Source organism: Parasteatoda tepidariorum, chromosome 1, assembly GCF_043381705.1.
Source record: "Parasteatoda tepidariorum isolate YZ-2023 chromosome 1, CAS_Ptep_4.0, whole genome shotgun sequence".
Classification (NCBI taxonomy): Eukaryota; Metazoa; Arthropoda; class Arachnida; order Araneae; family Theridiidae; genus Parasteatoda; species Parasteatoda tepidariorum.
The window spans coordinates 61872393-61890438 of record NC_092204.1 but is presented as its reverse complement, the minus strand read 5'-3'; the positions used below and the strand labels follow the sequence as shown (position 1 = coordinate 61890438).

At 24.4% G+C, this 18046-nt stretch overlaps 2 protein-coding genes across 3 annotated transcripts in view; one reads left to right on the top strand and one right to left on the bottom strand.

The window, feature by feature from the left end:
* LOC107452653 (structural maintenance of chromosomes protein 4) overlaps positions 1-9379 on the bottom strand; it is a 46927-nt gene extending 37548 nt beyond the window's left edge. Inside the window, exons 1-5 of one of the 2 annotated variants that reach the window (XM_016069198.4) lie at positions 9027-9379; positions 8022-8097; positions 4116-4258; positions 1368-1559; positions 495-668 (exon numbers count right to left, since the gene is read on the bottom strand). In XM_016069198.4, coding sequence (XP_015924684.1) covers positions 495-668; positions 1368-1559; positions 4116-4258; positions 8022-8097; positions 9027-9029 — 588 coding nt within the window. In that variant the 5' untranslated portion in view covers positions 9030-9379. Of the gene's footprint in view, positions 1-494; positions 669-1367; positions 1560-4115; positions 4259-8021; positions 8098-8441 lie in introns of both variants that reach the window. The other variant, XM_016069199.3, reaches the window with a different exon arrangement.
* A 12-nt stretch (positions 9380-9391) lies between these two features.
* LOC107452655 (3-hydroxyacyl-CoA dehydratase 2) lies at positions 9392-17618 on the top strand. The gene is made up of 10 exons (XM_016069201.4): positions 9392-9752; positions 10805-10921; positions 11016-11198; positions 12629-12695; positions 12779-12886; positions 13663-13790; positions 13865-13977; positions 14848-14954; positions 16038-16172; positions 17274-17618. Exons 1-10 carry the CDS (start codon positions 9636-9638, stop codon positions 17351-17353), a joined length of 1155 nt encoding a protein of 384 aa, XP_015924687.1. The 5' UTR covers positions 9392-9635; the 3' UTR covers positions 17354-17618.
* Positions 17619-18046: the final 428 nt, after the last annotated feature.

Below are 18046 nucleotides of genomic sequence, written 5' to 3'. Positions count from 1 at the left end.
ATATTGTAAATAAATAAAAAAAGATAAAAAAATCTAATAATAATTTTTTTTAGAAACCATAGATATAATTACAATACTTTTTTTTTTTTAATTTTCCTTAGTATATTACAAAAAGAGAAAATAATGTGCAAGGTTATTCAAAAAATAAACTCAATTTAATGAAGTATAAATTGGACAATCTACCTACTTATGAAAAAAGGAAAGATTTTTTTTTAACACAAATTATAAAAGTTTTATGTGTCCCCTTCCAGTGTGACCAAACTTTTCACACACGCGAAAGAGCATGGCTGCACTGACTCTTTACACAAACAACATCACCCAAGTGACAGCAAACAGAACTATAGAACTTCCTTTCTTAAGTAAGTAGACTAGACAAATCTAATTTATATTTCATTAAATAAAAATTAAATTCAGTCTATCTTTTTGAATAACACAGTATGTGAATGGTTCATAAAAGTGTATAACAATATTCAATATAATAATTATGTATACACCTGCAAAATCATAAAACGGTTATATTCTAAATCAATGCCATAACTTTTCAGCAGATTTGCCACATCCTTATATTGAGCTCGTCGACCATTAATTTCATACGTTGAACTATTGTCTTTGTGGCCTGTTCTTGTCACACAAAATTTTGAATCAGGAAGAACAATACAATCATCACCCTAAAGTAACACAAATACACATTAGACTACTGTACATAAGTCAATAATGAAAAAAAAACAATAGTTAGACCACTTGATCATTAAGAAAAGTTAGAAATAATAAAAAATTATTAAATTTTCAATTTTAACATAATATAAAGATAAACAAGTAATTTATTAGAATACTTCCTAACAATAAAATATAGCTATCATCTTATTTAACATTAAATATTATAAAAGCAAAAAAATTTTAAAAAAACATAGAATCATTAATAAACATTTTCTAGATAAAATAATTACATTTTATTTACAAAAGAGTAATTATATATAAAAGGTTATTAAATACCAAATTGTAGTGTTATACACCATTCTCACTGGATACAAAAATTATGCAAATATGAATTTAGAGAAACGAATAAGAACCATGTAGACAAGTTTTTCATAAGTAAATATAGTTCACCAATCAGATCAGGTTCTCATTCACAACTGCATATTTTAACTATGCAGTGAAAGTAATACCTTAAGTTTAGTTGTGTGAATGTTACTGAAACTTTAAAATATTTTCAAAATAATCAATTATTATCAACTAGTAACCACAACTTAGAAAAGTTTATTTTAAAATTACTATTGCCTTATCAAAGAGGTAAAAAGTATGCCTTATTAAAAAAAAGTACACTACTCTTTCTTTTAAAAATTTGATAACAGTAGAAAAAAACTTACTTGATCTTTAATCATTGCAAAATTTACTGTAACAGAACAACTGGTGAGATCAGTAAATTTATCACTCTTATGGATCAGGACGCTAACTTTCTTTGAACGTATTCGTTGAGCTCTGTATCCAAATACAAATAGCAAAGCATCAATGACATTTGACTTCCCACTGCCATTTGGTCCAACGATGCAAGAAAAATTCTGCAGAATTAAATTTAAAGTATTAATTGTTTGACATTGAGTATAAAAGTAATTAAATATGAGAAATGTTTTTTTAAAAGGATCTTACATTTGTTTTTACATTAAGGAAGCAAAAATTTAAATTTTATTTTTACTAAACATCACAAACCCTAAAGTAATGTTGCATAAGCACATCAGACAAAATATGTTGGTCTCTCCAACAGAAGTCATGAAAAGCATCATTTAATAGAAGTATGTCAGAAATATTTTTTTATTATTATACTAAACTCACACTAAGGTGACCAATAATATGAACCAACATGCATGTTTAAAATTTCTCTATGACCAGGTGTTACCAACAGTCAACATCTTTATCATGAATATGCTGTTGATATCTCAAATATTGAAGTTGATAACAGCTAAGTTCTTTCAGTTTGGAAGAAAATGTGATTGGTTCACTATACATTCATACACCTTATTATATCTCGATTATCTGGTAGAAGCATCTGACATGTAGCTCATAGAAAATCTGAGAGAAATTTGGGAGTGAAAAAAACATGCCTGATACATAAAATGCCAAAATCAGCATCCTTATAATTAATTGGATTTGTGCAATCAAATCCTGGGTAAGTGGCTTAAACTGGATGTGATGTACTAGTAAAACCTTGTAGACTGACTAACCAAATCTAAATTCTGCTACGAGTAATTATGATTTTCTTATAACATAAAATATTATAATTTTTTATAAATACATCATAGTTCATCATAATTTATTCATTTGCCATCACAAGAAATCACTTTAACGTAAATGAGTTTTAATGAATTTTCAAATGAATTAATACTAATTGAAATAATATTTAATGAATTAATATTAATATGGAATTAATGAATTCGGTATTAAACATTCAAACTAAAAATATAAAAATTTGGAGAAAGATTGAAAACTTTCGCCAGGGTGTATACAAAATTACAGATCAGTAGAAAGTTGCTTATAAGTTGCTATTAGCGACACATTTTTTCTTAATTACAAGATAGAAGTGATATTCAAAAATCTATTTAAAATTTAAAGTAATAAAAAAATTTCAACTTCATTTGAAAAAAATTTTATCTAAATAAAATTTTAATGAAATAAAATAATTATTTTCACACTTTTAAAGAGAAATATTAGCAGATAGCCGTAAGTATTGAGGAGAGGGCACCTGGGAAATAATGTCCCAACACTTTTTTTCCTCATTTTGTTCATAATTTTAAACTTTAGTAGTCGTGGAATTATATTATTAATTGAAGACAGGTTTTGTTTCTACATTTTTTTTTTCTTTTATGTGCTGTAATTTTTTTTTTCAAGTTGATTGATAAGTTCAATACAGTGTATCACAGCTGCTGTAAACATATTTGACATAAAATAAAGTTTCTCTAAGATTTTGACATATTATTTTTTAAAAAAATGACATAAAATATTAAAATTCTTACTGCCAACTTAATGAAAAATTTGGCACTACAACACTGCTAATAACCTGCTCCTAATATTTTTTTAGAAATCCTAAATCTGATAGATGGAATACAGAGCTTAATGTCAAGATAGGAATGTGTTTTACTGTGTTAAATGTAAATAATATGACATACAAGGTAACAAATCAAACATTGATACAAACTAGGTGTAGCATAAAGAGGTCCTAGGTGTAGGACAACGATAGGTCAAGTTGATGGTGGAAAAATTCTAAACAATCTATTAGATACAATAAGTATCATTCTTTTGTTGCTATAAGTATGTGCAACAAAGGAGAATAAAATTTTACATCAATTTAAGGCCGTTCGCTCGCTCGATCGGGAGAAAAGCAACCCCCATGTTATTCTATGCTACCCATAGCTCCTTCAATTTGACTTGTCTTTCAGCGTAGAAAGGGCCTTAAGTAGTTAAAGTAACATAACCCATCTTACAAAATTTTAATCATCAAATAAAGATATGTGTTTAGCATTGTTCATTTAAACCAAGCATGACAATTTTAAATTATAACTTCAGTTTTTAAGTCCGAAACCAAAACATTTTATTAAAATTGGATTGATAAACAAACACATTAAATGAATTGAAACAAAATTGATTAAAATTTATAGATAAATTACAAAGTAGTCACGAAATTCATTAAACCAAACCCATTATATGAATAAACAGTATAATAAAACTGCGTGTATAATAGTCTGTAAAAAAAGCTGTAAAATAGTTTATAATTGTTCAACAAAAATAAAATAAAAAGTCAAAAATAGTTCAAACAGACACCAAACACGTAGATGAATGTGCAGAAGAAAATAATAAAAACTTCGGCAGGCAAATTACATAAAAATTATTGCCTTTGCCAAATATCACTAAAATATTTTTTCTAGAAAAATTTAGAATAACATAGATTACAATCTTATTCAAAAATTGTTATAATAATATCAATGATATTCCCAATATGCATATTTGTAGAATTTATAACTAGAGAATTTCAATATTTTATTAACTTAATCTATTCATTCACCAACTTTATACTCATTTGACTAACTAATTATTTTCTTCTTAAATAATGCACAAATACAAACCTTATTAAAAGGTCCAAGAGTATGACTTCCAGCATACGACTTAAAATCTCTCACTAATAAGTCAGTGATAATTAATCTTTCCTTTGTGGCATCAACAGTTAATGCAGGTGTAGGAGCTGGAGGAATTGTTACATCATCCAAAGCTGCAAAGAAAGTGTTCTGAAATTAATGCTTTAAATAAAGACAAAATTATATTAACATGGCAAATGTACCTTTTAATGAGTAACTAAAAGTTGGAAATTTTAAAATGTTATTTATTAGTTTGGAGGGAAAGTAAAGCATGGGAAAAGTTCTTTAAGGATATTTACAACTTAATTTTTTTCTTCCATTTTTTTTTTTAAATTAAACTTATAAAGAACAACTTTTTGAAATGTTTTTGAAAAGTTTTAAAAAAAATGAAAGCAGAGAGATGTCAGAGCTGCTTATTATTCATTTTGTTTATTATATTTTTCTTAAAAGTCTTTAAAGTTAGTTCAACTATCAGATTAACTTCAATACTTTTAAAAAAAAAAAAAAAAAAAAAAAAAAAAAAAAAAAAAAAAANGATGCTTCAGTCTCAAAAAAAAAAAAAAAAAAAAAAAAAAAAAAGTTTTTATAGAAACCTTATTGTAGATATATTTTTTCTCAGCCTTGTGCTAATTTTTTGCCATAAAAAATATTGTGAATATAAATGACAGGGGAAAAAATATGTTGTTTGTATTAGAACTAGAATTATACAGTTAAATAGAGTTAATGCACCAAACAAAGTGTTTCTTTGAGATACTAACAGTGATTTCACTTATGTGATATAATGCGGCAAATACACCAAAAATCATAGAAGGGACTTAAAAGGACCATTTTAAGTTTAAAAAGAGATTTTAGGACCATTTATAAGTGCATTATGGAACCACAATAATTAATCTTCTTTATGAAAATATTAAAAAATCCATAAACAGAATTCATTTAAATACGGACTACTACTAACAAGATATAAATTTCACAATAAGTTTCTTAAATTAGCAATTTGTTTCTTAATTTAATTTCTTAAATTAGTACATTACATAGATTTTTAAAGCTGCTTTGGAGTTTTCAAAACTGAAGAAAGTTTTGAAGTTTACAAAAATAAAAAGATTCACTGAAGACCAATTAAATTAATCTACATGCAAGTCTAAATCTTATTCAAAATTATTCACCTTAAGCACAATGTAATTTTTGTTATTTTTACATTCAAAAAGGTAAAAATTACAAAGCTAGAAAATTTTTAAAACAATGGTTAGGAAATGTTCTCTTAATTCGAAAATAAGATTCAATCTTCAGTAATATGAGATTCTAGAATAATAAATAATAATTTTAGAATTTTTTTCAAGAAATAATTAAAATAAAAGAGTTTCAATAACTATCAAGAAAAAACAGCCTTGAAACAATGGTCGAAAGTAAATTAGTAAATATTTTGTCTCAGAATTTGCTATTGAGTATTAGAGAAGTGAACAACTCAATTCATACTCTTTAAAAGCATCATGATTAAGAAAATGTCAGGGTTTTTTTTTCACAAAACTTCAAGAATGTTTCTTTTTTTTCACAAAACGTAAAAAGCACAAATCAAGTAAAACAAACAGAAAGAATTTAAAAAAAAAAAAAAAAAAAAAAAAAAAAAAAAAANAAAAAAAAAAAAAAAAAAAAAAAAAAAAAAATTAAAAAAAAAAAAAAAAAAAAAAAAACAATTGTAATATAAAGCATTGGCAACAAAGAATTGCAATATAAAGCATGAGAGCTTTCATAAGTATGAAAGCGTAAATGTACATGTTTACAAATTTCTGAATGAAAATTCCTTTTTTGCATGGACGATAAAAAGCTGAAACAAACTAAGCTACAAGTTGGAAAGAATTAAAAAGCTAAAAGTCAATAGTTCATATTAACAAACAAAGTGTTCCATGTTATGTTTTAATTACACTTATGCAGGTTCAATAATAATAATTTTATTTATAATAATATCTTGCAGTGATTGCTCAAATTTCTGAAATTTATAATTGTACTTTCCACAAAATTGTGAATCTTTAATAGAAATTGTTTTTTTAAATCATAATTATTGTTTTGTTTCTACTGCAATTTAAAATTTTCTATTTTAATAATTTATTAATGGCAAAAAATGCTAAGTTTTTAAAAAGGAATTAGTTTTAAAGATTTTAATTATTAATTTAAATTCTTAAAGTTATATTCTAGAACCCGTATCAAATGGTCTGCAGAGCAAACCAAAGATTGTATAGCAATCTTCTGGAGTTAAAAGTGTATCAGCGAACAAGTTGAGGAGTCCCCAAGTTACAAATAAATTCTACAGATATGCCCAAGCAGTTTGGAAGAAAAGAAAAAAAAAACTGGTTATATAATACCTCAGAAACACGTTTTTCAAATTAAAAATTTAAAACTACAATTTAAAGGAAGTATTATAGTAAATATAATGTTACATTTAAAAATGTTTTTATAAATATATTTAGCAATTTCACTTTTAGTTATATGTCCCTTTTAATAAGTTTTAAAATGTCATTACTTATTGAACTCTTAATTGTAATAATTTTATCTATTTAAATTTTAATTTTTTTAATATTTTTTAATCACAACCTAACCTTTTCATTTGAAGAATTTTTAAATTTCAAATGCAACTAAGTTTTTTTTTAATAAATCAATTTGCAAACAACCCCTCAGAGTACCAATTAAAAATTTTATGATTATTGAATTCTTTATTGGAATAAATTCTTTTTAAATAATTTAAAGAGAGATCAATTAAAATTCCTGAAACAGCTAATCTCTATCATGTAAGAATTTTTAATAAGTATTTAAAATAGTAAATAAGGATATATTAGTAAATTAGCATACGACTGTCAATTCACTCTTTTAAAATTTCAAGTATGAAAAATTTTAAAAAATCCTAGAGTCCTTGAATACAGTAACTAAAAATTGTGTAGAATAGATAAGATTCCTCAATCACTTTTGCACACTTAATGGATGGTCTTTCAGTTCAACCTATGAAATAAATATTTACTGTTTTAGAATTGTTAATGAAAACTTATGACTGAAATCAGGAAAAAAAAGGCAAAAGTGGCTTGCCTGTTCCTAGGTTCTATTAAAAAGTTCTATTAAGTCTATTAAATCTAATTAAAAGGGACAAGAAAATTTTCCTTAACTCACATGAAAATATTAAATATAAACGATCCCAACGCTCAAAAATTGTGCCACTGACCTATAAATACAGTAGTGTACTAACATCTTTGGTTTTCTAGTGAATAATTTGGTTAGAATTCAGCACACAAAATTAGAGTGCATTGTAAGATTAACATATTCGAAAAATTTCCATAAACTGATTTTTATATCATTCAAAACGAGCACTAAAAGAATCAAAACATTAAAAAGAGGACTAAAATGGACTTATTCTATAAAACAGACTTTTAAGGGAAAAGTGGACTATTTGGAGCCCTGTATATAATAAATCTCCTACCCAAAATATCAATTTTTATTAAAAATTGAGATTAATATTCGAAAAAGTTAGTAGATGAGCTCAAATATTTCCTATATAGTTAGGAATTTTTTTTTCCTCCAGTTAACTCAAGTTTAAATTTTCAAGAAAAAAACTTTAAACATTTAAGAGTGAACTAATGTCTCCCTATCTCATATTTTAATTGATAGTATGCCTCATTATTCACCTTTAATATACCTACAATTTTACTATAATTTGAGTTTTAAGTCTGAATATTAAAAAATTTGTAGTCTTTATTTAAATTTTGAAAAATAGATAAGAAAAAAAAAATTTTATTTAAAAAAAAATCTTAATTCCAGTTTCTTAAAAGCTTTAATAATCTTTAAAAAAACATTTTCATATTAAATTAAGAAATAACAGTTATTAACTAAAATTTAACATTATGTTAAATAACTTACTTATACTTCCATCTGGATTTAAAATACATTCTTTTTGTTGACTTTCAACTTCTCCTTCATCCATTTTATCTGCTATCTAAAGAAAAATACAAAAACTAATGAGACTTGAAATAGAATAAGATCAGATATTCTCAACCTTTCTGATCCAAAATTTAATAACTCCTTAGTTATTAAATTTTAGATTACCTTTCAACACAAGAATAAAGTTATTCACATTATGAATTTTGGCTTTCCATTTTTCCTTTTGGCATAAATAGAACCATGCAAACACAAGAAAAATATTTTGGCAAATATATATCAGCTAAAATATATTTAAGCAATCTCTACAAAGAAATTCCATTATTAAAAGAATATGAGCACAAAAAAAGTATTTACTAAATTAAGCACCATAAATCAAAACGTAAGACAAGTTTCCCTCACCTATGTTTATAAATCAGGAGCTAAAAAGAATATAAATTCTTTAAAAAAAAAGTAATAACTGATTCCTATTTATTGCAAAAGAATTCTTTTAAATTATTATTGACTATAAGATCCTTTGTATTTCTTTTTAAAACTAAGTAAATAATTCATTATTAAAAATTCATAACCTGTTCCAGTTCAGAACCAATTTTAAATATCAAATGTTAGAATAAACACTTAATAATTAACCTAATATCAAATATTGAATTTTCTCATTTAGTATATTAATATTATATATACATAAAACACTTTTATTTTTATTTAAAAATGCTGCAGAATTAAAAAAAAAGTTTCTAAAAAATTTTATTAAATGGAATTGAAAAAAAATATTATTTTAAATATTTCAATTTAAACATTTAGTTTTGAAATCGTTGTGTTTATTATATCCTATTATATATTTTATTACAGTCAATCTCTTAGTTTACACATGATGGATAATGTTTTGTTTACACATAAATGCCAGTCATGTTAAACTTAATCAAAAAACAAGAAAATCAAAACTGTTTTTACAGAAACGGGACAAATAAAACTTTTTCTGACTATCACCATTAAAACTTTATTTTTGAAGTGATCAGTCTGTTATTTTATAGCAGAGTAACGAGTTTCAATTTGAAGTTCAAATTTTACATGGAGGACATTGTTTTTGTTTTTAGCGGGAAAATTAGCAGTTGTATTGCCAGCTTGGCATTCTGGGTTCTCTCAAATTTGTGTTCGAAACTTTTTAATTAAATTCGAAGAAAAACTAAGCTTTTAAATATTTTTCATGCAACTGTATTACAAAATAAATTAGGGTTTAAGAAATAATTATATCATTTAAATTTTGTTTATTTATTTAATGTCTGCTATCATTGGACGATGATTGCAGTACACGTTCGTAAAATCATTTTCTAGGATCGACTGGATTGAAAAGCAGACAGCGAGATACAACTGTAGTTCTAATATTTAATACAAGACGGGAATTATACGAATGAAACGCGATAAATTATTGATCGTAATAAACGGAACAAACTGAAAACACTTGTGAGAAATGCGCAAGTTTGTTTGGTTTCGTATTCTGCTCACAGAAGGGATAAGGGTCTCATGTTTTCTAGATCTTTCATTGATTTTATAAGTCTACCTGCAAGATTATAATTTATATTTAATAAAGTGTTAGCAATGTCTCCCTCGAGTGGAACTGATGAAAACTCAAGTCCGCGCAAATTAAGTCCATTTGTGTTTTGGGCTCAAACAGAAAGTAAAATTTCTCTAAGAGTTCATTTGAGTGTCTTATCGGTAATTTGAATTCGTAATTATGTTTTTTACAAGTTTGTTTAATTAATGCTAGGTCTTAAATGCCGAATTTTTTTTTCAAAAATAAATATTTGCTTTAAGAAACAGTTTTAACTAATTACATTTTATGCATGCATTAAAATGGTAGTATCAATAAGCTTAAGAAAAATTGCAAATTTTTAGTTATTGAGAGATGAAGACGTTGTTTTAAGTAGTGAAATTTAAAAGCATGTTTGTAAATCATCCCAATTAATTATTATAGCGGAGAAATAAATTCAATATATTTAACAATTCAAAAGAAAATAGATGTATTAATTATCTTTAAATATGACTTATACTGTTTGCTTACTGTAAATATCCCATACGAATTATTTTTAAGCATCTTTACAAAACGAAATTTACATTAAGAAATAACTCTGTTTTAGGATACATTTTCTATCAAAATGAAAGAACAATATTACTCTAATATTTCCCTTTAATCTATTTCAACACCTTAAAAACACTTAGAAAAAAAATGATTAAAATTTCTTGAATTTGCTTTGGGCAAATTGATTAGTATGTGTGCCTTTGAATCTTTTATTTGTTAACCTGATTAAATTAACCGAAAAGAAGTAATTTTAGTATTGTAGTCTATGCCAAAGCAATGATTAAGTCTAAGCAATTTCCGGTATACAACAACTAGCATTTTCCCCTGTTCCATTTGTATCCTGCAAAACCAATTTCAGTGGTTACCTTTTCCATTGTATGTTTGTTTAATTTTTAATTAAAAAAAGTTAATTTATATAATTTTTAATCATTTAAAAAAATTTTAACTGTTGTTGCATGAGATTGTGTTATTTTTATAATAGGCTGAAAAGAATATTAAATAGCTAGTAAAGACTGTAGAACCCTCAATTAATGTTTACTTTGTAGTATAAAAAAATCAACAGGAAATTTTGGTGAACTTTTGTGATAACAATGTGTGTTTAAATTGGCAATTATTAATACTTTGTAATTGTGCATTATTGAACATTTATATTTCAGTTTATTAATTGTATTGTCAAAAACAATTCTAGAATCCCAAGATTACTGCTTCTGATGATTCATTAGAGTTTTTTGCTCATGGCGTTGGGGCAAATACAGGAAAAAATGAATATTATTTTAAATTCACTTTCTTCAAAGAAATTGACCCTGTAAGTTTGATTTGGATCTTTATTTTTCTATTTATTGCTCATATAAAATATTATCCATCAACTAATATTTATTTAATTTTTATATTTTCAATAGAATGTGCATGTTTGCAAAAAGCAAATGGAAGTTGAAATAACAATTAATAAAAATGAATTAGAATGGTGGCCAAGATTGATAAAAGATTCAACTAAACCTGCATGGCTAAAATTAGATTTTGATAGATTGAAAACTGATGATGATGATGAAGAAGAAGAAGAAAGTGAAGAAGGATTAGATCATGTAAGTTTGTTATTATTATTAATAATAATTAAGATTTTATTTTTATGTAATAACTCTTTTATATGTTATTAATGCGTATCATGATTAGCATTTCCATTGAAGGTGATATTGATCTTGTGATATTTCCATTTGAGAAAGGATGGGTACTTAGGGGGGCTTAACAGCAAACAGGTTGTTAGGATTTTTAAGGGGAAGAACCTTAAATTGCCACCACTTTTTATTTTTAAGATGAAGAAAAATATAAAAACATTAATAATTAGTCTTGCTTTTCTTTACAATAAGCGTTTTAAAGGAACATGTTACCGATTGTGTCGTGTTCCCAGAGAAAAGTTTTAAATTATTTCTGTTATACTAGTTGTTAAATAAAGATAACTATTTTTAAATTTAAAGAAATTTTTTCATATATTTTCCATGTTATCTCATTTATGTAATGTTTTGATTTTTAAAGATTGTAAATGCAACACAAAATGTATAATATTAGGATATAACTTTTAAAAAAAAATGCTTTCTTTAAAAAAAAATCTATGTGCTCCTTGCCTTCTTCTCAAAAAGAAAGATTTCCATGGTATGACTATGATTTAATTTAACTAATTAATTAATTTATTTTTATAAAAATAAAAGGAATTCCTTTTGAAATTTTCCTTTATTAAGGAAGTTACCTAATTTTTAAAGTTATCTTTTTCTGTTTTTTAATCTAACACATATGTGACCTAACACACCTTAACTTATTATGCAACTGGCTTATAAACATAAAAAACAAGATAAGTTAAGTACTATTCTTTGGCATAAAAAAGAAAGTACTTATATCTGTTTCAAGGGGATATAAAAATTACTACAGTACCTATATAATTTTTTTAATGTACTATTACTTTAATACTTGTAGTACTTGTTATTCCTATTAATTAAGCATCACTGGTGTCAATAACAGTAGGTTTTAAGTTATAGAATAAAATATTTTTGTTTTCACCTTAAGATTGAGTGGCAATTGTGAATTTCTGCATTTACCTGAATTTTTTTATTAAATCAGAACCACAACCAGACACTTTGATTACAATCATAGACATCCTAAAGTCATATCTAATTTTGAACATAAGATTTTGCATTTCTTTTTATTAATTTTAAGTTTTCTGTAACTATAAATCTTTATAACTCTATTTAAACAATATGATTAAAAATATTTGGTACTGAAGTTTTAAGTAATACAAGGCAAAATTTTAAACATTATAACTGTTTGCTTTTAGAATTTCTAAAATGGTATTGTGTAACTAATTAATATTTTTTTATACTTATCTACATTTATATATTTCCAAAAAATAAAAATGTCTAATTTTACTATCATAGCCCAGTGTTGATTTTTTAATGCATAACTGATCAAACTTAATATAGTCAGTTTTGTTTTAAAACAAAATATGTTTTACTATTCTTTGTAGAAACTATATAATGCATCAGAAACTCTTTCAAAAATCAGAAATCGTCAAAAGAAATACAGGAAAAGAGGTTAGATTTATCTTTTAACCTTTATTGGTATTACAACCTCTTTCCAAATAGGTCATAGAAATAAAATTTGTTTTCTTTTTCAGTTGAAGACTTCAGAAAAATATACTTATTTTTATACAACTTATCTCAATTTGTTGGATTCTTATATGTTCTCATTGTTTTAAATATACACTATGCAAAAGAAGGTCCAGGTAAGTTCATATGTAGTTTAAATATACAGATTTTATTTTTTATAATGAAACCTTGATGAAGAAAAGCAAAATTGACAAAGCTGAAAACAACCAATAAAATTGTTTAGCAATAAGTATTATAAGAATAGTTTAAATTTAAAAAATTTGATATAGTTCTAGGAAGTTCAGTTTTTTTTAGTCTTCATTTTAAAAAAGAAACATTTATTTTAGTTCCATACAGAATTTTAAAATTTATGTGTCATATTATTTAAGAATTAGTTAAAGTATTCATACTTATCAGTATTGGATTATAAAAATAATAGTGCGATTTGTAATTGTGAATAATGCAAGATATTATTTGTAATAATTATATGTTTAATGTGGGATTCGTTACCTTGGTAGTATTTATAAAAAAAATTTATGATATTTTAACAGTTTATATAATTATAAAATTAGCTTTTATTTTGATCATTTGAAGAACTACTGTTATTTAAATTTCTTAAGAAATTAATTAAATTTATTCATCTTCCCGTTTTTGCTTTGTACTTTTCACTTAATATTAAATAATGTTTTAAATAGCTTGGAAATCAATAATATTAAACTGCATTGTAATAATTTTTTTTAAGATTTGATATTTCTTTTTGAAAAAGAGTTTCTTTCACTTGAGTTGGAAGAAATCTATTTCCTCAAGAGTAATTATTTGCATAGTGGAATTTCCACATTTGTGATCCCTGAGTTATGATATAATTTTATTGTAAAAAAATAAATAGTTTGTTAAACATGCTCTAATTTTATAGCATTTATGGAAAAAGCCTATTCAGTTGTGCAATTTGCTTTTACATTTTGTCAACTATTTCAAATTCTTGAAATCATTCATCCTTTATTGGGATATACTTCTGGAAGTGCACTTGGACCATTTATTCAGGTACTTTAATTTCTTTTTATGGGAAATTTTCTTTTACTCGTTTTGATTACTTATTAGTTTACTTTTGCTTTAAGGTTTGTGGGCGTTTAATCATCATTTTTGGAATGATCAATTCTGAGCCTCGAATTCAGACCAAACCCATTGTGTTCTACTTACTGTGTATTTACTCTATTAGTGAAGTCATAAGGTGAGTTTTTTTTATATAAAATTTAAATGTAATAAATTTATGTATTTATTATCAAAAACCCATTTTTTAATTTGTAAGAAGGTGTAGCAACTATTGCATATAAATCAATTTTCAAAGATAATTTGCCATAAACAATAAAAATTACTCTGCATGCTTTTTTTTTCATAGTCTAGAAAAAAATAATTGGATTTTAATTTAGAATTTATCACTATAAATTAAAATGTAACCATGAATTTCATTAATAAAACCAAGAATTAAATTACATGATGTTTTGAAAAAAATTTCAGAGTAGAGAGAAAAATGTAGGATTTAACACCTGTGGTTCTTAACAGCTGAGAAGTATGACATGTTTGAATGACAAAATCCATTTCATATAACTTTTATTGTTTTCTTAATATATCAAAATGTCATTTCATCAAATTTGAGGCAATTGTTCTGTTCAGAAACATGTGTTTCACTTTGATAAGATGTAGTCTGCTGTATATAATAAATTTTCCCAAATTATTTATATAGTGATTCAATTCAAATAATGAGAAACTTATATAAAAAGGCATCATAAAAATAGTTTTCAGTAAAATTCAACATAAATATTCAAATAAATGGCAAAATCAAAAGTAAATTATTAAGTTCGCTTTAACATACAATGGCATGTTTTTGCTAATCACACACAATTTATTTTATTTCTGTTCATCGAAAACTTTTATTTTTTTAATTAGTGAACTATTATTATAATTGATGCATAGATTGAAAACAATTAATAAAAAGTATTTTATTACTTTTTATTAATAATTTGCTTTACATTAAACATTTTCAAACATTGATATTTATTCACTTGAAAAGTTTTAATGTATAAAAATTTCTTCATAACAGGTATCCATACTATATGTTGAAAGTATATAATGCACAGATTGGTTTTTTAACTTGGTTAAGATATACTGTTTGGATTATTCTTTACCCTCTTGGATTCTTCTGTGAAGGTATATGTTTGTCATTAAAAGTACTTTGATTTAAAAATTTCTATTCTAATATTTTGTAAATATTTGTATTATATGATTTAATTTTTAATATTCCAATTAACAAGAGAAATTGACTTTAAAAGATGTTTAATTTTATTTTATTCTTAACTTTTGAATGTAGAAAGTTAATCTTTACAATAATTAGCAACAAATTATGTATAGTTTGTTCCAGTAAAATTATATATCAAAGCAATTGTAGTGTTATTTAGGTTAAATTAAATCTCTATTTTTTCAAATTTTATTATGACTACTCGAGTTTAAGAATCGTGTTAGATAATCTGTACAATAATAAAGAATCTTCCTGAACACTAAATCAATAATTACTATAATACAAAAGAAATCCTTGTTTCACTAGCCACTATTCATTAAAAAAATCAAATTAAAGAGGTAAACACAATATAATTTATAAATATTTTACAATTGTAGGAAACGTTTTTTGTTTCTTTTAAGATCTAATTTGAACCTTTTAAAAAGGTGGTTGAAGTGTTCTCAAGAATAATTTTAACAAAAAGCAAATAAAAAATTTTTAGCAAAAATTTTCTAAAAAAGAAATTTAAAACTGTTAAATTGATTCATTTCAAATTTTGATTGGGCTCTTTTAAATTTAATATAGTGAAAATATGTTTATTATAGTGAAAATATGTTTATATCCTACAATAATTCAAAAGCAAATAAAGCAAAATAATAATTATGAAAAACAATTTTTGATTTATGCAATCATAAACTCCTGAAATAAGGGGGGTGATGCGACTAATCCCAAAATTAAAAAATACAAATATTCAGAAGCCCAAACTTTTTACCACTCTTGAGGCTAAACTTATGCATTCACATTAAGATATGCTAATTGAAAGACAGTAAATATTTTATTTAGTTGATAGCATTCTAGAGATGTATGAACTAATTTAATTATTTGTTTATCTTAAGTTATAAGTCAATTTATGGAAATCATTCGCCCTTTTTCTTTTTATGCTTTGCCAACTGAACTATTTTAAATTTTATTATTTTGATAATGAATAATAAATTAAAAATCATTTTTACTTGCAGGAATTGTAATTTTACGTAACATTCCATACTTTGAAGAAACTAAAAGATTTAGCATCTTTCTTCCAAATAAGTGGAACATTTCTATTTATTTTCCTAATATAATGAGGATATATTTGCTGATTGGATTGTTTCCATGTGAGTTCGTTTTAAATCATATACCATTAATATCATAAATAGGTTTTCGTATATAAGGTGTTTCAAACTAAATTTCTAAAATTAAACTAATTATTTTGTCTAATGAATAATCTATAACTATACTATGATACATTCCTCTTCCATAATATGAGTGATTTGTAAACATATATTATTTCTTATAAAAGCATCTTTATAAAAGTATTATAAATTCGCACATGATTTCCTTATGAACAAAATTAAATAGGTTCAGAAAGTTATAAAAAAAATATTCATATATAATAACATAATTGAGTAACATTAATGATGAAATTTTTCTTTTTTCAATTTGATGATTATATGATTTCAATTTGTTTTGAGAGTTAATAAATATAATAAGCAATGCCATCTCAAAACTAACTTCCTTAATGTTTAATATTCATTGTTATATTTTAAAAAGTATTTATTTTATTTTTTTAACATTTTCCCCACTAAAACTTTTTGTTCAGTTGTAATCCTTACTATACATGAATAAAAACCCTATCTTTATATTGCAATTGAAAGAAATCACTATAAAGCATGGGAGTGAAGAATAGTTAACTTCTAACTCTTAAAAAAAACATAAAACTTTTTAAAAAAAATTCTAAACTTCATACATTGTTTTATGATAAATAATTGAAAAGCACACAGTATCAAAATATAATTTACTAAAATAAATCAAATTTTGAAAAGTGAAAGAAAATTTGCTTAAGACTTTCAACTGTTATCTAATTTTTGTGGCACAGCAATTAACTTAAATATTTATAGTAAAAAAAAAAAAATTAACAAATATTTTCACTACAATATTAATAATTCTTATTTAAGTTACTGCCAATCTGCTGGGAAGTTTTAGTGGTCCTCAATCCCAATAGCCTTATAAACTTATAAAAAAAAAGCTGCAAGTTTTCTGGCCACTGGAGAAACTTGTGCCCTTAAGTAACAACATGCCTTATTATGTCCTTAAACAGAATCTAGCTTTTAATTGCAACGTTTTAAATGAGATTCCTGCAATATATTTTTTTAAAAACATATTTGTCTGTAACTTTTATTTATTAATTATATTTTTATTTTCGTTTCTTTACACAGTTCTATATTTTATGATGACTTACATGTATCGACAAAGAGTAAAGATACTAGGAAGTGGTAAACGCCAGAAAGAGGACTAAAACTTTTCTTATGCTATGCTCATTTTTATCAACAGACGTCATTTTTCATGAATATATTTAGAGTTTACTTTCATCTCTTCAAATAATATACAAAACAAAATTTTGAAATGTCTAGCTACTTTTAGCTATCTATCTAGTTGACTTTTTCCAACTATTCCTGTTGGAAGGATAATTTGTGTAAACAATATTAAAATCACTGAAAAGGAAATAAATTATTTTTATTTCCTGTCAAGATGTAATATATAATAAAAGTAGTTTTACTTTTTTTATTAGTTTCTTTGTTTTAGATATAATTATACAATGTATCTTGGATATATGTGTTCAAACTAGTTGCTAAACTGTTAATTTCATACAATCTTCTTCATACCTGATAAGCTACTAATTGAATTTACAAATTTTCAATAGTTTTTAATGTTTCATGAAATATAGAATTTATAGTTAAATTAAACTGTTTATTTTCAATTTGATTCAAACATATTTTAATGTACACATATAATTTTTAACAAAGTTATATTGAATTGATCAAATGTATTTAAAGAACAAAAATAGAAAAACTCTTCGTTAATTTTTTTCTTTCAAAAAAATGCAGTAACAAATTTTAAATCATGAATGTTAAACATCCTAGTAATTCTGCATCCTAGTTTTCTTTCTTCAACAAAACTTCTCAGTGATTTTATATTCTTCAGGTAATAC

What these genes read in the sequence shown, in the direction of transcription:
- LOC107452655 (XM_016069201.4), top strand. Translation starts at nt 9,636, where the DNA reads ATGTCTCCCTCGAGTGGAACTGATGAAAACTCAAGTCCGCGCAAATTA. An exon ending in CACTTGGACCATTTATTCAG is followed by an intron (nt 13,791 to 13,864) that starts GTACTTTAATTT and finishes TTTTGCTTTAAG; the next exon opens with GTTTGTGGGCGTTTAATCAT. An exon ending in GCTGATTGGATTGTTTCCAT is followed by an intron (nt 16,173 to 17,273) that starts GTGAGTTCGTTT and finishes TTCTTTACACAG; the next exon opens with TTCTATATTTTATGATGACT.